The sequence below is a fragment of the Pseudophryne corroboree genome, chromosome 2 (genome assembly GCF_028390025.1).
Source record: "Pseudophryne corroboree isolate aPseCor3 chromosome 2, aPseCor3.hap2, whole genome shotgun sequence".
NCBI classification, from domain to species: domain Eukaryota; kingdom Metazoa; phylum Chordata; class Amphibia; order Anura; family Myobatrachidae; genus Pseudophryne; species Pseudophryne corroboree.
The window spans coordinates 96814987-96838901 of record NC_086445.1 but is presented as its reverse complement, the minus strand read 5'-3'; the positions used below and the strand labels follow the sequence as shown (position 1 = coordinate 96838901).

The window sequence follows — 23915 nt, the reverse complement described above, 5'->3', positions numbered from 1 at the left end:
TTTATCTGCCATATATTTGACAAAAACCTGGTGCTTATACTGTATACTGTATATCAAACCCAGAATCACGGGCACTGTGAGGAGCATTGATACGTAAGCTAGTAAGGTAGGAAATTCCAAGAGCAACGCATGGGGATCACAGCGGTTCAATGTGCTGGAGCATATGTTAGACTTAGGGAACTTGCAGAACCCGTATGTCACATTTATCCATACATTTCCTGTAACACTAGCACTTTTGATGTAAGACACAACGCATGTAATTAAATAAACATTTCTCCTAGGCATTGCTGCAGATTATTTATTATTCTGATTACTTTAATCAGGATGAAACTCTTTGTCTATCCAACAACAGTCGGCGCATTTCGCCGGCAGGAATTTGCATATGGTCTGTGAAAAATTCTAAACTTGAACTAAATTTCTCCCACAATCTTGGCAAAAATAATTGAATTGTAGGGTGGAAAACATAAAATCTGGCACACGTTATTTATATATACTGCAGTAGTTGTAAAGCGTTCATCAAATTGTGAAATTAAATTCTACACCGTGAAATCTAACCTCAAGTTAACAAGGCAAATAAATGACAATTGATAAATAAAATCAGCCCATAGTCTATTTTCCCTGCCGCTATGTGTTTTGTGCCTACAACCGGATGAATACTATTTTGTTAAAGGGCACACAACAGCAATATACTAGCAGTGATTAAAGTTTATTTGTATGAGGTTGTAAATGCGGCTTAATAACCTCTATAAAAAATACTAGCATTGCTATTTCTGAACTGTTCCTAAGAAGCTGGTGCCATTCAGTCTCCTGCGGTTCTGGAATGTGAATTTTAATGCTAACATTTTCATAGCCACATTTACAGATACAGAAATCCCTTATATGAGAACAATACGCGGCAACGCATGGGCCTATTTTAAAGCCTGTCACAAATCACATGAAGTGTACATTTTATGTAAATTGAGGCTCTTCTACATATTTTACCTCCAGGAGAGATTCTTCAAGCTTAGCCAGCTGTATTTTCTTATCTTCCTCTTGTTGCAGCAGTTTTGTCTTCTGTTCTTCCAGGTCTGGTTTTTCATGTTGAATGGTTAAAGCTAGGAGCTAAATACATTCATATTTCCAAGTGTTAGTGCATTGCCATGCTGTTGACAACAATGATTTAGAAAACTCCTCACGCACCATACAATATACTTACAATAGTCATACATAGTGTATTATGACTTATTCCAATCACTACATATAATCATATGCATTCCTTTCCCCAAGGCTATGAATTCCCAAGAGCACATCACAGCATTATCGCCTGTTCTCTATAGAATAACTTCTTGTAAGTTGTTTCTCAAATAAAATATCTTTTGGAATACAGATGCACAAGAATAGGTAATTACTACATGCTATATATATATATATATATATATATACATACATACATGCATACATACATACACCCACAGATCCGTGGGTCCAGCACTCCAGTTAATTTTAGTACCTGACCCGGTGCCATCACAGATAGTGTCCACAGTTCCTCCATAGGTGCGGCACTCAGGGCACTACAAACAAGATAACACAGCATGTTGTAAACGTTTCAGTTTGTATAACAATGGAAACAGGATTTTATAAACTGAAACGTCAAAAAGTATGCTGTGTTAACTGGTTTGTTGTGCCATGAGTGCCGTACCTATGGAGGAATTTTTTATATATATATATATATATATATATATATATATACACACACACACACACACACACACACACACATTACACACACACACACAGACGTAGGGAGGTTGATTCAGAGTTGTGAGCAAAGTGAAATAAATGTAGTAAATTTGCACCTGGAATAAACCATGTTACAATGATAGAACTAAGTTGCTCCATAGCTCCTACTTGGACCAACTGAAGAATACTACATGGTTTGATAATTAAGTATATACAAATATCCTATTTATTTTATCCTAATGTCTACATGGGTAGGAATTATGGGTCACCTTCCACAGAGAGGAATGTTTTGCTATTTTTGTTAATTGAAAAAATGTGAGAGTACAGATGTGTCCTCACACACTATTGCTGCAGTCGCCCCAAACATCTCGGCCCGGTACGCCAGGTCCCAATGCAGCTTCGCTTGTGCCAAACATCTTTCACATGAATGAGAGCCTTAATTGCAATAAAAAGCTTGATGTGATGGCACTGGTTGTATATGCATCTGTGTGCAGCTGAGTCTGATTCTGTATATGAAGTGCTACAATGCAGCAGACACAGCTTCATTCATGGAAAGTTCCAGATTTGTACATAGATTCAGACTCCCTTCCTTTGGTACGAAGGACACTCCCAGCAATGAGAGACATGCTTTATTTAAGCAACATACTGTACATCTTGTTCACACCATGACGAGTCTATCTTCAAATGGATAAAATCAGTTAATATCACAAACTACTTGGATGCAGAAAAAGCTTGTTCGTTTGCAGCCCCCCCTTACCTGCTGCATGAATGATATGATGCAGTGTTTGGGGGTGGACCAGAGGAGGCCAAAGGGGCTGTTGTACAAAACACTGGTGGGTTGTTGGCAGGGGCGTTTTAAGAGAGGAGGGGACAGCGTGCAGCCTCCACCGCGGGACTCCTCCTCTCCGGCAGCAAGTACACTCTGACTCAGAGTCTACTGAGCATGTGCAACTCCAAGTGCGCATGCGCAAATCACTCGGAAATTGCCACGGCGGCCATTTTCCAAGTGATGTATGCCCGCACTAGGGGACCGTGGCCGCGGGTCTCTGGAATGATGAGTAAATTATATGGGTCAGTGTGTGTGCACCCCTGGACCCAGGAGCCCGTGTGCACCGCACACACTGCACCCATTATAGAAACACCAATGGTCATTGGATGCAGACTCTCTGGACCTGGCTGACCAGTTCTAACAGCTAAATGAGCTTCGGCTTATGCAGACTGGACAAAGGCAGTGACCATTACCACCGTGATCCGATACTGTGTGTTTGGAAGCAGCACTCGAATCGCAGATGCAGGAGGTGTCTATTTCCTACAGACGCCTCCTGCTGCATTGCCATTTTATTTGTACGGTATTGCACAGCCGCTTCCCTGCCAGTAGATAATGCTTTACAAATCAGAATCAGGCCCAATGTTCTGCGTGCAAACAGCAAGTTCCTGCCATTAGTGATATCATTACCTGTCCTCTCAACCCAGCTCTTGTGGTTGTAAAATTGACCTCAGTAACGATTGACGAAGCGTCAGATGGTATAAACGGATTGGGGTTGCGTGTTGCAAGAAACAAGCGGAACTCTTCATTGTAGTCTATGGTTTTTTCGCCAACTTGGACAACATATCGTGGCCCTGTAAAACCGAAGACAAAATGTTATAATAAAGTTTCACATGTCTGGAATAAACATCGATGTCTGTGTAATAACATGGTGCAACGTGGACAGCTGTGCTGGGCCCCAGAGCAGCCAATCAGATTCCCCTACTACAGATTCCTAGCAAGGAGTAAGGTGAGCTTAGCAGAAGTAAGCCAGGCGATGCGCCGCGTTTTGTGGAACAGTGTAAACTATGATTTCTGTTCAGAAAGAGATTGTAGTACAGGCACAAAGGTGTAAAAGGTGCTTCCTCTGCACGTAAATTTCCAGAAGAACAGTCCTTTTCCACTCCACAAAAGGGCTTTATAATTATTGTAATATACTTTATAATATACAGTGTCCACTCCGAGGGAACTGCAACTGCTGAGAATCACATAACATGTGAAAAGTCCACTCAGCTCAGAAAGAGCTGCCTACCGATTTGTTCGTAATTGTGCGAATGCAGCTGCCAAACACAAAATTCGAGCACCACTTTGCGGTTGACCCAGGGCTACTCAGAATAATGAGAATGCAATCTCAACGGGAGCCATGTTTTAAGACGCAGCAATCGCAGCTGACGTCAGATGCACTCCCCGAAAACGGCCATGCGCTTTCTCAACCAATCCCCGCAAACACCATGTGTAAGCCCACTAACGCCCGCCGCCTGTCAATCAACCTGCGATCTGGCAAAATTGGTCGTAGGAAAATCGCAAATCACAGTATGCGCACATGCAATGCGCTCGAATTGCGATAATCGACCGATCTGCGATTTTGCTAATTTCCAACTGAACCTGGATAAGGCCCACAGTCTATACATTGAATGGGAACTGTTGCATGGAACTATGTAGAACGTTGGCCGAAAATTTACATTTCTTGATCTTCCTTCACTAGTCATTAATTTACAGTACGCCCTAAACGAAGCTAAGCCAAACAGGAGAAAACCAGACATGTTTTATTTAATGAAGTGGATGATGTCAGGTAGGTGGTGACATCACAGGTTAGGTGGTAAGTTTGACTGACTGAAATGTTAGTTTGGTGACAAAGCATGCAATGGGTTGCGGTCGTTATGCCGACATGCATTAGGTCGACATGCATTGGGTCGACCACTAAAGGTCAACAGGTTCATTAGGGCGACATGTGCAAGGTCGACAGGTCAAAAGGTCGACATGAGTTTGTCCCGATTTTTTTCATTTTTTGACCTTTTTCATACTTTACTATCCACGTGGACTACTAATGGGAACGGTAACCTGTGCCGAGTGCAGCGAGGCACCTTGCCCGAAGCATGGCAAGCGAAGCGAACCATGCGAGGGGACGCGGTGCACTAATTGGGGTTCCCCGTCACTGTACGAAGAAAACGACACCAAAAACAGTCAAAAACCCCATGTCGACCTTTTGACATGTCGACCTTGCACATGTCGACCTAACGACCCTGTCGACCTAGTGCATGTTGACCTTTAGTGGTCGACCCAGTGCATGTCGACCTAATGTGTGTCGACCCAACGACCCATACCCGCATGCAATACATGACCAAAAAATGGAAACTGAATAAAGGAACTATAAGTTATTGTGGTCTCTAAATTATACTGATCCAGGCACAATATCCTGGCCTCCAAAAAGATAGATGTAGATGTAGAGTTACTAAATACACGCTTGTAGTCATTAATCAAAAACATCCCAGTGACACTTTACAATTCACCGCACTCTCCAGCAATGGGGTACAGCATGTGCCAGACAGTGAGCTCCTATTGCAGATGACTTACCCTGAGCAATAAGATCTCTCCTGAGTAATGGATACAGGACTGGCTCCACTCCATCCATCTCCTGGATAATAAGTGTCTTGCCGAAGCGGACTGCTAGCTCAAGAGCCGTAATGAAGTTTGCATCCTGCGTGTACATAAAACACAACATTCCCAGTTCCAGCTTACTGACCGGGCAGCAGACAGTAAATTGCCGACATGCACGAAAATAATACATCAAAAACTGCTGGCGGAGAAAAGGTCTGCAAACTCCTATGGTTTATGTTATGTACCAAAATGATTTTATTGAATTTTCAGATCTGAGCAGAGAAACAATGTATTGTAAGAAGATGTCTGTGATAAGTAAAGTTTAAAAAAAATAAAAAAAATAATAATAATTGAAGGGTAACACATTCGATCACTGGGTATACACTCTTGGAATGTCAGTGGTCCTCCCCTGAGTCATTAACTACATACAATAGTTACCTATAGCGAAAAGGAAAAGGACTCTCTTGCAAAGCACTCTTCTGGGAAGACATACCGTATTTCACAAAATCAAACTGACATTATAGAAGTAGTAAAATATATCCTTTGAAGGGTATAACTTAAGAAGCCTTCAAGTGGGGTGGCCACCAGTGAAAATGTCTTACTAGTAGTATATTATAATCTAATGGGTCTATTTACTGAACCCTGGATGGAGATAAAGTACCAGACAATCAGCTCCTGTCATTTTTCAAACCCAGACTTTTGGCATGGCAGTTAGGAGCTGATTGGCTGGGACTTTATCTCCATCCAAGGCTTAGTAAATAGATCCCTACTGTAAGTCTGTTACTGATTATCTAACGGGCGTGAAAAATCAATCTCTGGCTCACATAGTCCTCCGGCATAAATGGTGTTTTGCAAGATGGTATTAATGTGATCAAATACATTAGTAAGTGGACAGTTGCTATGACAACTCCCCCTTGCAATGCTCCTTCAAGAAAACAACGACTTTGTGGGAAGCTGTCTGGTCCAAGTGGAAGAACCAATACCACCCAAATGCTACATGCGGCCACTGATTTGGGTGAAAACTCATAAAGAACCCTCAATGTGTTTTACCATATTCCCTAATTATTCAGCCAATGGTTGTCACCGTTCTGTTGCCTTTTAATCTAAGCTATTTAACTTTGTCAGAACAAGCAATAATGCAGGTTACTTAAGAATGATTCTCGGAACGAGCCATGGGAATATGCAGAGCAGAACAGATTTCCACAGGCTCTGCTGAACATTTCTAGACAAATATTCACACTTCTGCTTCTCTGGTAATCTAAAGACATCCACAATCTTATATGGCAAGAAAAGTATTTTTTTACCCTTTGTTCCAAATGCTCTGTGCTTTGGGAGAGAGGGGATAATGAATCAGGGCATTGCTGTTTTATTCATCTCTACAGAATAATCATAAGATATCACCACTCGCGATAAAGTGTCACAAGCTAGTATTCTACAGAGCTCTATAGACACAGTACTAGCTTGTGACACCTTATCACAGGTTGGGATACCTTATTAAGAGAGTCCTGCACATCACGCAAACCCACCAAGCAAATGTCGAGCTGATATGATAGTAAATGAGGACACTTCTGTATGGAGCAGTCGCTCCAAACATCCCGTCCTGGCGCAAATGTGGGGATATGTACTAAGCAGTGATAAAAGTGGAGAAGTGAGCCAGTGTAGAAGTGGCCCATGGCAACCAATCAGCTGCTCTGTATACTTTTATAGTATGCATCAGTATGCATATATAAATGTTACATTACTTTTATAGTATGCATATATAAATGTTACATCAATGCTGATTGGTTGCCATGGGCCACTTCTCCACTGGCTCACTTCTCCACTTTTATCACTGCTTAGTACATGTCCCAGTTAGTCACATTGTGATGTCACAAAACTGCTTCACAAGACTGCACTGATTAATCTGATATGCGACACTTGGATATCTGTGTGCGGATGTATCTCTGAATTGATCTATAAATGGCTGTGATGCAGCGGCTGCGGCTTTTTTCGCACACAGATATACATGTCACATATCAACTCTGCACAGTCTCCTGGTGGGTCTTATGGGCACTACACACTTAGCGATGTTGACAGGCGATGTGAACGATATATCGTTCATATCATTTAGTGTGGAGGTACCGATGATGAACGAAGCTGGTCCCCGCGGTCGTTCATCGCTGGTTTTCCATTGTTTTTCAATGCAAGTCAATATGGACGATAACGATCATCATTCAGATCGATCATCGTCCAAATCGCTGACATCGCTAAATGTGTAGGGCCCTTTAGTCCCATTGTGTCTAAGGCGCATTTTCATTTAAAAAAGCGCAAATACATTCACGCCAGGCATCTTGCGCTGCATGGCGTATTGAGGACACACCTGTAACTGGGAGGCAATGGAGTGTTTGCAAAAGGGATCCATGGACATGTAGATGGATTTGTGGGCTAGTCAGAGGTGAGCGTACGTACAGGTAAGTCTCATTTCAGATGGGTGTCTTGCACCAAGGATTGGGCCCATGCAAGTGTGCGCTGATAGCAATGACTGCTACTTTTAGAAGCGTTGAGCGATGCGGCCAAGTCTGCGTACAGGTGGCGAGCAGCATTTACTCCTGAGCGCATAATGCAGACGCATTTGCGGTTGAGTTACCTTCTAATCTAAATCAGCTCTATTGCATTTTTCAGTGTTCAAATATGGCCCCCAGTGCTGGCATGTCATCTGTAACATTTAGGGATAAGGACTCAAAGACAATCCAGAAATACCTGTTGATTAATAACTTCCAGGCGAGAGTCTTTCAAATGTGTTTTCAACCATTCTGTTGCTTGTGAAGACGGATCGATTAAAAATGGACACACCTGGCTCTGCATAAAAACAAAACAATAAATAGTAAATACAGTAGTACTCAATTAGCAATATACAAAGCTTTCATATCATATAGCTGTATGCATAGTTTAGCCCAGTAAGTGCAGTCGAAAAAATATGGAAAAATGGAAATCCGTGAAATAAATGTTAGAAATCCTAATGAGAAACTACAATTACATCAAATGAACAAAGGGTGCATTCGCTGTTGCATACTATGGCCAGGGTACTCTGCGTAAAATGAATCCTTCAGTCAGGGGCACATCGTGAGAGGATGAGGATCGTGTGCAGTCTCTGTCCAGGTCCCCTCCTCCCTAGTCAGCAGAGCAACACACTCTGGGCACTAGGAGACCCTAGCGATGTCCCAGAGTCAAGTGCGCACGTGCAGGTCTGCGGGAAAATGGTGGGGCGCCCATTTTCCCAGTGATCATCCTACTGCACATGTGCAAAACAACGGGAAAATGGACATCACGCCACTGTCTTCCTTCACCTGAGGCTCCAGAACCCTCATTACAAGTGGGCAATGTGGATGCAAAAGCATCCAGCTGGCGGAAATCCTGGGTGACAAACCCCACCTCACCACATTCCAATGCTGCTCCTGCTTCCTCCTACAACACTGTCCGGAGGGTGTACCTTGTGGCCGTCCTGCATCTCTTCCCTCCCTGTGGCCTGACACTCTGGTGGCTGTAACTGGCACCACACACTGCCTTACTTACCCCTTACAACTGGTGCTGCTGGTGAAGGACATACGCAGTCTGTTGCTATCTGCTGTTGGGAAAACTTTCAAGTCTTCTCCTATGTACCAGCTCTCCACACTGACTTTATGTTACAGCTGCTTTTCTCTACTCAAACCTGTTGGAGGCTACTGTCTGGGACTATTGTTGGAGGCTACTGTCTGGGACTATTGTTGGAGGCTACTGTCTGGGACTATTGTTGGAGGCTACTGTCTGGGACTGTTGTTGGAGGATACTGTCTGAGACTATTGTTGGAGGCTACTGTTTGACCTGCGGCCTGTTAGGCTCTGTCACCCGACTCTGTGATAGAGACTTTGGTGGGTCACCGCAGACTCCCCGAAGTGCCAAATCTGCCAACCGGCATGATATCCGGCCTATGTGGAGTAAGGGCACCTTACTTAAACTGGTTCTGGCATTCAGACCCTTTAGGAACAACTTTACTCTTGTGACTGTTTCCTGACGTTTGACTATGTTTCTGATGTGCTAACCCTTCCTCCAGTATACAGCTCTGTTTCCAGCAAAAGGCGATGCCTCCAGCAATCATTAATAATTTAATAACATCGGATTAAATCATAAGTATTTCTCATTCAGTTCTATAGAGTCTGGCTGCCAAATGGACCGGATTTAGTGGCAAAATAATGATATAACTTGCGTCCTAATTAAATAGTAAGTTATGATTCACATTGGCTCAGGGATAGTAAGCTGACCTCCTACATATAAAACTGGTACAAATTAATGGGGAGAGTAAACATCTTAATTTCTGGATAAAGTCTAATTGCACAGGTAAAGGTGAGGTAAATGCTGCTACAGTAATATGGATTATGTTGCAGCTGGCACTCTGGGCAATGCAGGGTCTGAGGATTTGTGCACACTAGGCTATTTTACAGTATACCAACAGGGAATTTCCCAACCGTACCACACATACATTATGTAAAAGTGTTAAACCACCTGGTCTGGATATTTACAACCAGGAATATTCGCTAAAGCAGAATCACAAATGTGATGATAACTATTCAGTATATTATACACATAACATGAATCATGCTGGTGCCAAATGTATAAATTCACCTGGTCTGACCATTCACAGGGGGGAAATTCGCATATCGCACATTACTACAATTCGTGTTTGCTTGTGTATGGTCATTCGATGGTGTTACTAGTTGTGTTATCTCGTGTGTGAGATCAGTCCTATCAGATGTTTTCACAACTGAAATCGCAAATCGTGGTTACGATGAAAACCGTTAAAAATCGCAAACACGTTCTGATTGGTCCGAATCAGCACATGCTACATTCTCGTTATCATGTTGCCATAAAAACGCCCCCAAAACGTGCAATGGTGGCGTTTGTTCAGCCCACAGGACAGAATAGTCTGCCTCAGCCATGCCTGTGAGCAGAGAGTGCTGCAGCTGATTTGGGGGTATATATACTAAAAGTCGATTTTGTGTTTAAGGCTCCAAGGGCCTGATTCATTACCAATAGCAAATGTGAGACTGCACGCAGTGAGCGATTATCAGCAGACTGCGCATGTGCAGTGAACACATTGCACGTGTGCGCGAAGGGTAAAATGCGATCACCTTATGTATTCAGCTTAATTGTAAAGAGAACACATTTTGATTGACAGGAAGTGACAGTTTGTGGGTGGTAACATGGCGTTTGTGGGGGGAGTAGTTGGGAAAACACAGGCATGTCATGGACGTTTTCGGGGCGTGTATCTGATATCATCTGTGAACGTTGCATTCAAAAACATTGCACCCCGGTGCGACTGCATTCACAATGATTTCAGTATGCTGGGGTCAGCCGCAAACATTGATCTGTTAGTAAATGGGTGATTTAGAACCTAGAACGTTAAATCGATCAAATATCGGCCAAACATTGACCAAAAATCGATCAACATTGGCCCAAATGGTGGCCTTTTATAAAGGGTTGGGAATGGAATCCCGGAGGTTGGAATCCTGGAGGTCAGAATACCGAACCCGGGATCCGGGCCGCAAGAATGCCAGCAGCGGGGCGAGTGCTAGAAAGCCCCCTGCGGGCTCGCTGCACTCGCCAAAGGTTCTATTCCCACTCTATGGGTGTCGTGGACATCCAGGAGTGGGAATAGCCTTGGCGCAGCGGTTGGCATTCTCAGCGGTCTGACCGCTGGGATAGTAACTACATCCCTTTTATAAGCACCCTGACTGAGTTTGTGCTAACTGAAATGGTTTTCACGTCAACACCATTTTTAAAACAAGTGCATTGATTTTGTACATTGTGGTGCGACTTGGGTGTCATTTTGAAAACACAGTAAATTTGTGATCTGCACTGTTACCAACTGGGGTGGCTGGCAAAGTTTAGCTTGGAGCAGATACAAACAAGAAATACAATGGATTTGTAAGTGGCACTACAAATACACATACAGGAAAACATATTAACCCTGACTAAAGGGTTTCAATAACTGAAATGTTGCTCTCTTTGCTATGGTTTCCATATTATGGGCCTGATTCTGAGTCACACGCAGTTTCAGCTTTGCTACTGTCCTTTGCCTCAGTCACATCTGAGACTTTATGCTGATGACACAACAAAGGCCTTCCTTGTCGTACAACCATGCGTCCGAATGTGTTATTTTCTTTAGAAGTTGAAATACCACTCGGTGCGTCTTCAGACTCTCAATTCCTAGGAATAGGGTGCAGTATTTCTGTATGTGTATATTTGGGTTATATTTTGAATTAACCGTTTTGTGTTCACAGCTTTCTCATGCAGCCCTGTGTAAGCTCATTTATTTGAAACCTGTGTCAGCTGCTTCCTTAGTGGTATTGTTGATGAATGTCTCACCTTTAAATGCCATGAGTTAGTTGGCAGGTGAGCTTTAACAGGTTAAACTCAATGGACAAATTGTCTTTTTCATCCTTAGAAACTATGTTACTATGTAAATCAGGAAGCATATTTTCAATTTGACTCTGATGTGATAGCAGTTGCCAGGTTCTTAAAAGTCTGGGTGATAGAGTACAACTTGCAGTAAAATAGGGTCCCTTGACGTTGGGCTGCAAATGGCAGCTTGCCACTGCCACTAATGTTGCAGATGTTTGGTTCAATGATGACTTGTCACGATATGACCTGCGATACCCTTGTGAATTGTCGATTAGCAAAATCCCAATTTGCTAAATCATGGCTTTATCGCTGAAATACAGCAACAGCTTCTTACCTTGCTTGCTCCAGGAAGCGGATCCCTGCTCCTTGACTGGCGCTATCTTCCCAGTGATATTCGAAAAGATGGCGCATGTGCAATAGAGAGCAGACACTCTGGAACGGTGCGGTGCCATTTTCCCGAAGATATCACTGGGAAGATGGTGCCGTGAAGGAAAGACCCACTTCCCGTATCAAGGTGAGTATTCTTGGTGGGAGAGAGGCAGTTGTTAGGAGGCTGGTGTGAAGGGGAGGGGGGAGGCGGACCCGGGCTCTGCCAACACCACCGGGCAATTGGTACATGCCCAATCTCAGTGCCAGTCAGGACAGATAATAAAGTTCTTCACCGATCTAAAAATCAATATAATGTAAATAACTTGGATGTAAGATCGGTTACTTAACACAAGAGTAAAATAGTAGGTAAAAAAAGAAGTAAAACATGCTTAGTTTAGCAGTAAGACCCCACCCTAGATTAAGGACACACCACGTATGATTTGCACTAGCCTGCCACATCGACAGCTTACTCACAGGGAATTTTGTACTTTTTATTAACATTTTGTAACCATTTGGTTTTATAGACTGTATACACAAATGTATGATAAAACGGTATGACCCATAACTATGCAATTTTCCAGTGTGTGACTGCTTATTGAATAGAGGCAGACTATCAAGCGTAGCAGGAAATCTGTGGGGTCTGCTTCTAGCATATGGCTTCACAAGATGACAGTATTTTCCCTATACGCTGCAATCTGGTCAGAGCGTGAAATACCTAAATAAGCAATCACACACACAAGCCCTCTAAGCCGGCGAAGGAAGCACTGGTGCAAATCATTTACATGTTATTAGCACTAATTCTACAAACAGGTCCCAGGATGGGGAAACAAGGGAAATCGTGTTTCCCATAGATAAGGCCAAAGACTTTCCGAAAGGAGAGGAGTGAGGCACCCTAACTGGTTTTATATCTTACCGAGGCTTTCAAAGAACAGATCTAATGCAGCGAAGACAATGAAGAAACCAAAAAAATAAAATTAAGTAAAATAATGCAATGGTCAAAACATCAGATATAAAAATTAATAAATGTCCACAATAAATTATATTAAATACTATTGTGTAATAATAAGATTTTAAACCTACCGGTAAATCTTTTTCTCCTAGTCCGTAGAGGATGCTGGGGACTCCGTAAGGACCATGGGTATAGACGGGCTCCGCAGGAGACATGGGCACTATAAAGAACTTTAGAATGGGTGTGCACTGGCTCCTCCCTCTATGCCCCTCCTCCAGACCTCAGTTAGAGAAACTGTGCCCAGAGGAGACGGACAGTACGAGGAAAGGATTTTGTTAATCTAAGGGCAAGATTCATACCAGCCCACACCATCCACACCGTATAACATGGAATATACAAACTAGTTAACAGCATGAAACAAAACAGCATCAGCCCGAGACTGATCCAAACTGTAACATAACCCTTATGTAAGCAAAAACTATATACAAGTCTTGCAGAAATTTGTCCGCACTGGACGGGCGCCCAGCATCCTCTACGGACTAGGAGAAAAAGATTTACCGGTAGGTTTAAAATCTTATTTTCTCTTATGTCCTAGAGGATGCTGGGGACTCCGTAAGGACCATGGGGATTATACCAAAGCTCCAGACCGGGCGGGAGAGTGCGGATGACTCTGCAGCACCGATTGAGCAAACAGTAGGTCCTCATCAGCCAGGGTATCAAACTTGTAGAACTTTGCAAAAGTGTTTGACCCCGACCAAGTCACCACTCGGCAAAGCTGTAACGCCGAGACGCCTCGGGCAGCCGCCCAAGAAGAGCACACCTTCCTAGTTGAATGGGCCTTACCGAATTTGGTAACGGCAATCCAGCCGTAGAATGAGCCTGCTGAATCGTGTTCCAGATCCAGCGAGCAATAGTCTGCTTAGAAGCAGGAGCGCCAACCTTGTTGGCTGCAGACAGGACAAACAGAGCCTCAGTTTTCCTAACCCGAGCCGTCCTGGCTACGTAAATTTTTAAGGCCCTGACTACATCAAGGGAATTGGAATCCTCCAAGACCCCTGTAGCCACCGGCACCACAATAGGTTGGTTCATATGAAACGATGAAACCACCTTAGGCAAAAATTGAGGACGAGTCCGCAATTCTGCTCTATCCACATGGAAAATCAGATAGGGGCTTTTGTGAGACAAAGCCGCCAATTCAGACACCCGCCTTGCAGATGCCAAGGCCAACAACATGACCACCTTCCAAGTGAGAAATTTTAATTCCACCGTTTGAAGAGGCTCAAACCAGTGAGATTTCAGGAACTGTAACACCACGTTAAGGTCCCATGGTGCCACTGGAGGCACAAAAGGAGGCTGGATGTGCAGCACTCCCTTTACAAAAGTCTGGGAGAGAAGCCAATTCCTTCTGAAAGAAAATCGATAGGGCCGAAATCTGTACCTTAATGGAGCCTAATTTTAGGCCCATAGCCACTCCTGTCTGCAGAAAGTGGATAAAACGGCCCAGATGGAAATCTTCCGCAGGAGCATTCTTGGCTTCACACCAAGATACATACTTTCTCCAGATACGGTGATAATGCTTCGCCGTCACCTCCTTCCTAACCCTTATCAGAGTAGGGATGACTTCTTCCGGAATGCCTTTACCAGCTAGGATTCGGCGTTCAACCGCCATGCCATCAAACGCAACCGCGGTAAGTCTTGGAACAGACAGGGCCCCTGTTGCAACAGGTCCTCTCTGAGAGGAAGAGGCCACGGATCTTCTATGAGCATTTCCTGAAGATCTGAATACCAGGCCCTGCGAGGCCAATCTGGAACAATGAGTATTGTTTGCACTCTTTTTCGTCTTATGATTCTCAATATTTTTGAGATGAGTGGAAGAGGAGGGAAAACATAGACCGACTGAAACACCCACGGTGTCACCAGGGCGTCCACTGCTACTGCCTGAGGGTCCCTTGACCTGGCACAATACCTCCGAAGCTTCTTGTTGAGGCGTGGCGCCATCATGTCTATTTGAGGAAGTCCCCAATGACTTGTTATCTCTGCAAAAACTTCTTGATGAAGTCCCCACTCTCCTGGATGGAGATCGTGTCTGCTGAGGAAGTCTGCTTCCCAGTTGTCTACTCCCGGAATGAAGACTGCTGTCAAAGCACTTACATGATTTTTCGCCCAGCGAAGAATCCTGGTGGCTTCCGCCATCGCCACTCTGCTCCTTGTTCTGCCTTGGCGGTTTACATGAGCCACGGCTGTGACGTTGTCTGACTGAATCAGAACCGGTAGGTCGCGAAGAAGAGTCTCCGCTTGACGCAGGCCATTGTATATGGCCCTCAATTCCAGTACGTTCATGTGTAGACAAGCCTCCTGGCTTGACCATAGTCCCTGGAAGCTTCTTCCTTGTGTGACTGCTCCCTATCCTTGGAGGCTCGCATCCGTGGTCACCAGAACACAGTCCTGAATGCCGAACCGGCGACCCTCTAGAAGGTTAGCACTCTGCAGCCACCACAGGAGAGACACCCTGGCCCTGGGGGACAGGCTGATTTTTTGATGAATGTGCAGATGGGACCCGGACCACTTATCCCACTGAAAAGTACTCGCATGAAACCTGCCAAAGGGAATGGCCTCGTAGGACGCCACCATTTTTCCCAGTACTCGAGTGCATTGATGTACCGACACACTTTTCAGTTTCAACAGGTCTCTGACCATGTTTTGGAGTTCCTGGGCTTTCTCCACCGGGAGAAAAACCCTCCTTTGTTCCGTGTCCAGAATCATGCCCAAGAAAGTCAACCGGGTCGTTGGAACCAACTGCGACTTTGGTAGCTTGACAATCCAGCCGTGTTTCTGCAGCACTCCTAGGGAGAGCGACACGCTTTGTAGCAACTGTTCTCTCGATCTCGCTTTTATCAGAAGATCGTCCAAGTACGGGATAATTGTGACTCCCTGCCTGCGCAGGAGCACCATCAATTCCGCCATTACCTTGGTTAAAATCCTCGGGTCCGTGGAAAGCCCAAACGGCAACGTCTGAAACTGGTAATGACAGTCCTGCACAGCGAACCTCAGGTACGCCTGATGAGGAGGATATATGGGGACATGAAGGTATGCATCCTTTATGTCTAGTGAGACCATAAAATCCCCCCTTCCAGGCTGGAGATAACCATCCTGAGGGATTCCATCTTGAATTTGAACTTTTTAAAGTACAGGTTTAGGGATTTTAAATTTAGAATGGGTCTGACCGAGCCATCCCGTTTCGGGACCACAAATAGGGTTGAATAGTACCCGTTCCCCTGTTGTACTAGGGGAACCTCGACAACCACTTGTTGTTGACACAGTTTTTGAATTGCCGCTAAAACTATCTCCCTTTCTGGGGAAGAAGCTGGTAAAGCTGATTTGAAAAACCGGCGAGGAGGCACGTCTTCGAATTCCAGCTTGTAACCCTGGGATACAATTTCCATTGCCCAGGGATCCACCTCTGATTGAGCCCAGACGTGGCTGAAGAGTCGAAGACGTGCCCCCACTGGAGCGGACTCCCTCCACGGTGCCCCAGCGTCATGCAGTGGATTTAGCCGGGGGAGGACTTCTGCTCCTGGGAACTAGCCGTAGCCGGCAGTTTTTTCCCTCTACCCTTACCTCTGGCGAGGAAGGAAGAGCCCCGACCTCTTCTGGACTTATGCGACCGAAAGGACTGCATCTGATATTGCGGCGTTTTCTTTTGCTGTGAGGAAACATAAGGCAAAAAAGTAGATTTACCTGCCGTAGCTGTGGAATCCAGGTCCGTGAGACCCTCCCCAAATAAGTCCTCACCTTTGTAAGGCAAAACCAAAATATGCCTCTTTGAGTCGGCATCACCCATCCATTGGAGGGTCCACAGGGCTCGCCTAGCAGAAATCGCCATTGCGTTGGCTCTCGAACCCAGCAGGCCAACGTCTCTCTGAGCATCTCTCATATATAGGACTGCGTCCTTAATGTGACCCAAGGTCAATAACATGGTATCCCTATACAGGGTATCAATGTCATCTGACATGGTATCCGTCCAAGCCGCCACAGCGCTACAAACCCAAGCCGACGCTATTGCCGGTCTGAGCAAGGCACCCGTATGTGTATAAATTGACTTCAAGGTAGTTTCCTGCCTGCGATCAGCAGGATCCCTGAGGGCTGCCGTGTCTGGAGACGGCAGCGCCACCTTTTTGGACAAGCGCGTTAAAGCCTTGTCCACCCTGGGCGAGGATTCCCACCGTACCCTGTACTTTGCCGGGAAAGGATACGCCATAAGAATTCTCTTGGGAATCTGCAGTTTCTTGTCTGGAGATTCCAGCTCTTTTTCACACAATTCATTTGGTTCATGGGATGGGGGAAAAGTTATCTCAGGTTTCTTTTCCTTAAACATGTGTACCCTCGTGTCCGGGACAGAGGGGTCATCTGTGAATATGTAAAACATATTTTATTGCAATAATCATATAATGAATACTTTTGGCCACCCTTGGGTGTAACCTTGCATCATCATAGTCGACACTGGAGTCAGAATCCGTGTCGGTATCAGTGTCTGCTACTTGGGACAGTGGGCATTTCTGAGACCCAGAAGGGCCCTGTGACACAGCCAAAGCCATGGATTGACTCCCTGCTGTATCCCTGGACTCTGCTTTGTCCAATCTCTTATGTAATAAAGCCACATTTGCATTTAAAACATTCAGCATATCCATTCAATTATGTGTCGGCGTTGCCGACGGAGACACCACAATCATCTGCTCCACCTCCTCCTTAGATGAGCCTTCCGCTTCAGACATGCCGACACACGCGTACCGACACCCCCACACACTCAGGGATATATCTATATGGAGACAGTTCCCCAATAAGACCCTTTGGAGAGACAGAGAGAGAGTATGCCAGCACACACCCAGCGCCAACTGACACTGGAAACCAAATTCCCAGACAAAAAGCGCTTTTATATAAATATATAAATATACACTCACTGCGCCAATAAAAAGTGGGCCCCCCCCCCTCTTTTTTGCCCTCTGTCACCTTGTTCAGCAGGGGAGAGTCCGGGGAGCCAGCTTCTCTGCATGTGCTGTGGAGAAAATGGCGCTGGTTAGTGCTGGAGGATCAAGCCCCGCCCCCTCAGCGGCGGGCTTCGGTCCCGCTCAAATAATCAAAAAACTGGCGGGGGTTAATAATATACTGCCTCCGCAGTTTATTTACATCTGCCAGTGTCCCCTAAGGCTATTAATTGCTGCCCAGGGCACCCCCCCTGCGCCCTGCACCCTTACAGTGCCCGCTGTTGTGTGTGTGTGTGGGAGCAATGGCGCGCAGCATTACTGCTGCGCATTACCTCACTGAAGAACTGAAGTCTTCTGCCGCCTTTGAAGTCTTCTTTCTTCTTATACTCACCCGGCTTCTATCTTCCGGCTCTGTGAGGAGGACGGCAGCGCGGCTCCGGGACGAACGGTGAGGGTGAGACCTGCGTTCCGACCCTCTGGAGCTAATGGTGTCCAGTAGCCTAAGAAGCAGTGCCTATCACTTAAGTAGGTCTGCTTCTCTCCCCTCAGTCCCACGATGCAGGGAGCCTGTTGCCAGCAGTGCTCCCTGAAAATAAAAAACCTAACAAAATTCTTTTTACAGAGAAACTCAGGAGATATCCCCCGTAATGCACCCAGTCTCCTCTGGGCACAGGATCTAACTGAGGTCTGGAGGAGGGAGGAGCCAGTGCACACCCATTCTAAAGTTCTTTATAGTGCCCATGTCTCCTGCGGAGCCAGTCTATACCCATGGTCCTTACGGAGTCCCCAGCATCCTCTAGGACGTAAGAGAAATGTTGTTTAGAACACTTATATTACCCAGTGCCATTGTTTCTCCACACTATTGCTCTGGACCTCTTAAGGGCCCCATTCACTAGAATGATAATGCCCGATTTCATCCTTTCGGGCCGATAAATCGTATGAAAAGTGGCAAATCGGATGCGTTTTACATCCGATCCGATCCAATGCGCGTTCCTGTGAGCATCGGATCGGAGCCCCTAGGTCGTTAGTGCTGCACTTGTGATATGTCGGATCTCGCAGGCATGGCTGGGATTGCATATGATACATCGTATGCAAAAGGACCGCATACGATGTATCGTATGCGATCCTGCCGCCCGGGAAGCTGCCAGGCGGTTCAAGGGAAATCGCATCTGACTTTAGCCTCAGACACATCGTTCTAGTGTATGGGGCTCTTTACACTGTTATGTTCATTGGCCACTGCACTCTGTTCTTGCCTACATGTAATGATGTCTATTGTCATCGCATATTGCTATACTTTTTGTGTCTGTGAAATTAATCAAATTTACTCGCAAATAAAAAAACAAAACGTGTATTCCCGCGTGTATTAGTGTTATAAGTGTTATAAGTGTTGCATTATGACATAAAAAAATATATAATATTTATACACATGCAGATGTGTCCACATACAATTATCCTCAGATGACAACAAATATCTATGCGTATGAGTCAGACTGTGCGCCTCGTGCCATATGGCCCAAAAAGCACTGGTGTATAAGGGCCACATCTGTACATAACAAATAAATATGCACATTGGTTATTATTATTTGTTTTATAGAGAACAGTCTGTTCCTTTTACACAGAAAGTGCTGCAGCCGCAGTTATAATTGCTCTATATGTATAAATAAAATGCTCTTAGTAATTAGTTGCACAATAAATATAAATACAGACTCTCTGTAGTGTTATGCTGGGTACACACTGGCCGATAGATCGCTGGCCTGTCGGCCAGTGTGTACCAATGATATGTCTGTAAATGCCGTCGTTCACAGACATATCGCGTTGGCCATGCAGCACACAGGATGACCAATATATCTACAGATATACTGGTGTATCGTTGTGTGTGTACGGGCGGTCAGCCGCCCGTTCGTACACATGCTGCAGCAGCCAGCGGTGATTGACGGCTGAACTGGGCGGGTGCATGTAAATGCCCACCCAGTTCGTGACATCAGTCACGATGGATCGGGCATTGTGTATGCACAACAACACACTGTCCATTCCGGCATTACATACTGTATATCTGCAGATCCACTGATTAGCAGATATATCTACGTTTCGTGACGCCAGTCTCGTTGGATCGGGCAGTGTGTACACATAAAACATACTACTATCTATCGTCTGTAGATATATCTGCAGATGAACTGATCTGCAGATATAGCTACAAGTTTGTACCCAACATTAGAGCTTACCTGTAAAATGACCAGGGCATTCTCAACTGACAGCTCGTCAGATGGTAGTCCTTCACTTTTCCAAATGAGTTGCTCGCTTTCCGTAGACAAAAACCTCTTTAGATCAAACGCTAGGAAAACAGGAAAATCAATACGTGTTACTTTTCTTCTTCAGCTAATGAGCTGGAAGCACAAAAGGAAATAAATGAAGTATACTGCATTTGTTGTGCACAGTCCACTAATCCTAATCATCCCTTGTTATGGACATGTACACTATTTGTAGTAGAGAAAATGTTTTAATTGTAGGGAAAAGACTCATACATGTAGCTCTTGAATGGCTAAATATACCACAAAAACGAGTTTTATGGTAAGAACTTACCTTTGTTAAAACTCTTTCTGCGAGGTACACTGGGCTCCACAAGTCTGGACAATGGGGTGTAGAGTAGGATCTTGATCCGAGGCACCAACAGACTCAAAGCTTTGACTGTTCCCAGAATGCACAGCGCCGCCTCCTATATCACCCCGCCTCCAGCACAGGAGCTCAGTTTTAGTTAACCAGCCCAATGCAGTAGCAGGAAAAGAGACAACAACAGTTAGTAGCCACATACACCACACTCTCACGACAAGAGAAGTGTCAGCGGCTAATGCCATACCAACCCAACGAAGCTAAGTGCGTCAGGGTGGGTAACTTGTGGAGCCCAGTGTACCTTGCAGAAAGAGTTTTAACAAAGGTAAGTTCTTACCATAAAACTCGTTTTCTGCTGCGGGGTACACTGGGCTCCACAAGTCTGGACAATGGGGATGTCCTAAAGCAGTTCCTTATGGGAGGGGACGCACTGTAGCGGGCACAAGAACCCGGCGTCCAAAGGAAGCATCCTGGGAAGCGGCAGTATCGAAGGCATAGAACCTTATGAACGTGTTCCCGGAGGACTACGTAGCCGCCTTGCACAATTGATCTAGGGTCGCACCACGGTGGGCCGCCCAAGAAGGTCCAACAGACCGAGTAGAATGGGCTGTAATGTGGGCAGGAGCTGACAGACCAGCCTTCACATAAGCATGTGCAATCACCATTCTAATCCATCTGGCCAGGGTCTGCTTGTGAGCAGGCCAGCCACATTTGTGAAATCCAAACAAAACAAAGAGAGAATCAGATTTTCGAATAGAAGCAGTTCTCTTCACAAAGATACGGAGAGCCCGTACCACATCCAAAGACCGCTCTTTGGGAGACAAATCAGGAGAGACAAAGGCTGGAACCACAATCTCCTGATTAAGGTGGAACGAAGAAACCACCTTAGGTAAATATCCGGGACTAGTCCTAAGAACCGCCCGGTCACGGGCAAAAATCAGATATGGGGAACTACAAGACAAGGCACTCAGATCCGACACTCTTCTAGCAGAGGCAATAGCCAGCAAGAACACCACCTTAAGGGAAAGCCACTTAAGGTCAGCTGAACCAAGAGGTTCGAATAGAGGCTCCTGCAACGCCTCCAAAACCACAGACAAGTCCCAAGGAGCGACAGGCGGGACATAGGGAGGTTGGATACGCAACACACCCTGAGTAAAGGTATGCAAATCAGGTAAGGTCGCAACTCTTTTCTGAAACCACACCGACAAGGCAGAAATATGAACCTTGAGGGAGGCCAGACATAGGCCTAAATCTAGGCCCTGCTGCAGAAAAGCCAAAAGTATGGCTGTACTAAACTTGGAAGCGTCATAATTGTTAGATGCACACCAAAGTATGAATGCCAGACCCTATGGTAAATCTTAGCAGAAGCCGGTTTCCGGGCCTGCAACATAGTTTTAAAGACCTCTTCAGAAAAACCCTTAGCCCTCAAGACGGAAGCTTCAAGAGCCACGCCGTCAAAGATAGCCGGGCTAGGTACTGGTAGACACAAGTGCCCTGAACGAGGAGGTCTGTGCGTTGTGGAAGTAGAAGTGGACGCTCTGACGACAGGCCTTGCAGGTCTGAGAACCAGTGCCGCCTGGGCCACGCCGGAGCTATGAGAAGCAGATTTCCTTTTTCTTGCTTGAACTTCCGAACTACCCTGGGCAGGAGTGACACCGGAGGGAACACGTACGGCAGCCGAAACCTCCACGGCACCGCCAGCGCATCCACGAATGCTGCTTGAGGATCCCTTGTCCTTGCTCCGAAGACCGGAACCTTGTGATTGTGTCGAGACGCCATCAGATCCACATCTGGAAGACCCCACCTTTCCACGAGGAGTTGAAACACATTTGGATGGAGGCCCCACTCGCCGGCATGCACGTCCTGACGACTGAGAAAGTCCGCTTCCCAATTCAGGACTCCCGGAATGAATATTGCCGATATTGCCGGTAGATGGCGTTCTACCCACTGTAGAATCCGTGAGGCTTCCTTCATTGCCAAACGGCCTCGAGTGGCGCCTTGATGATTTACGTAAGCCACTGTGGTGGCGTTGTCCGTCTGTACTTGAACAGGACGGTTCAGAATTAAATGCAGGGCCAGGTTCAACGCATTGAAGACCGCCCGCAACTCCAGAATGTTAATCGAGAGGAGAGATTCCTCCTTGGTCCACCGACCCTGTAAGGAGTGCTGCTCCATCACCGCGCCCCAACCTCTTAAACTGGCATCTGTCGTCACAGGACCCAGTTGGATATCCAGAAGAGACGGCCCCTGCACTATTGTTGGTCCTGGAGCCACCAGAGCAGGGACAGACGGACCTTCGGAGTCAATGAGATCATTGTTCCGGTGATGCAGGCCGTCCCACTTGGCTAGAATCAACTTCTGGAGGGGGCGAGAATGGAATTGAGCATACTCCACCATGTCGAATGCTGACACCATGAGGTCCAGCACCTGCATTGCCGAATGTATCGACACTTGCGGACGAGAAAGGAAGCAACTAATCCTGTCCTGAAGCTTCAGGACTTTCTCCTGAGACAAGAACAACCTCTGGTTGTGAGTGTCTAACAGCGCTCCCAGGCGCACCATGCTATGAGCAGGGACCAGGGAGGATTTCTTCCAGTTGATGAGCCACCCTTGGGCTTGTAGAAACCGGACCGTCATATCCAGATGACACAGGAGAAGATCTGTGGAATTTACCAGGATTAACAAGTCGTCCATATACGGCAGTATCCTGACCCCTTGAAGGCGGAGTACCACCGTCAGCACCGCCATAACTTTGGTAGAGACTCGCTGAGCCGTTGTTAAACCAAAAAGTAACGCCGAAACTGGTAATGGATGTTGCCAATAGCAAACCTCAGGTATTGTTGATGTGACACTGCTATAGGAATATGCAGGTAAGCATCCTGTATGTCCAGGGAGACCATGTAGTCCCCAGGTTCCAAGGCCAGAACTATAGAGCGAAGGGTTTCCATACGGAACTTGGAAATCTTCACAAACCTGTTCAATGCCTTGAGGTTGAGAATGGGCCGGGAGGACCCATTCGGTTTCGGGACTAGAAACAGCGGAGAATAGTACCCCCGGCCCCTCTGAGCAAGAGGCACCTGTACTACGACTCCTGTATCCAGGAGGGTCTGTACCACCGAGTGTAGAGTTTTTGCCTTTGTCCGGTCCAAAGGGACGTCTGTCTGGCAAAATCGATGAGGGGGTCGGTTTTTGAAGGCAATGGCGTGACCTCGAGTGACGACTTCCCGTACCCAGGCATCTGAAGTGGTCTTCAACCATTCCTGGGTATACCCTAGAAGCCGGCCCCCCACCCTGGGATCCCCAGGGGGAGGCCCGCCCCGTCATGCGGCAGGCTTATCGTCTTGGCAGCTGGCTGACGGGCAGCCCAGGCTCTTTTGGGCTTCGACTTACCAGGTTTGAAAGTGCGGGCCTGCTTAAGGTACGCCTGACCTTTTGCTTTACCTGAAGGACGAAAGGGGCAAAAGGACGT

The 23915-nt window shown here is 46.0% G+C and overlaps 1 protein-coding gene across 3 annotated transcripts in view; it reads right to left on the bottom strand.

The window, feature by feature from the left end:
* DYNC2H1 (dynein cytoplasmic 2 heavy chain 1) overlaps window positions 1-23915 on the bottom strand; it is a 1021614-nt gene that overhangs the window by 542534 nt on the left and 455165 nt on the right. For 2 of the 3 annotated variants that reach the window (XM_063951545.1, XM_063951543.1), the window contains exons 63-68: window positions 20062-20171; window positions 12822-12842; window positions 7862-7960; window positions 5099-5222; window positions 3176-3339; window positions 982-1101 (exon numbers count right to left, since the gene is read on the bottom strand). In XM_063951545.1, the coding sequence (XP_063807615.1) occupies window positions 982-1101; window positions 3176-3339; window positions 5099-5222; window positions 7862-7960; window positions 12822-12842; window positions 20062-20171 (638 nt within the window). The remainder of the gene's footprint in view (window positions 1-981; window positions 1102-3175; window positions 3340-5098; window positions 5223-7861; window positions 7961-12821; window positions 12843-20061; window positions 20172-23915) is intronic. The other variant, XM_063951544.1, reaches the window with a different exon arrangement.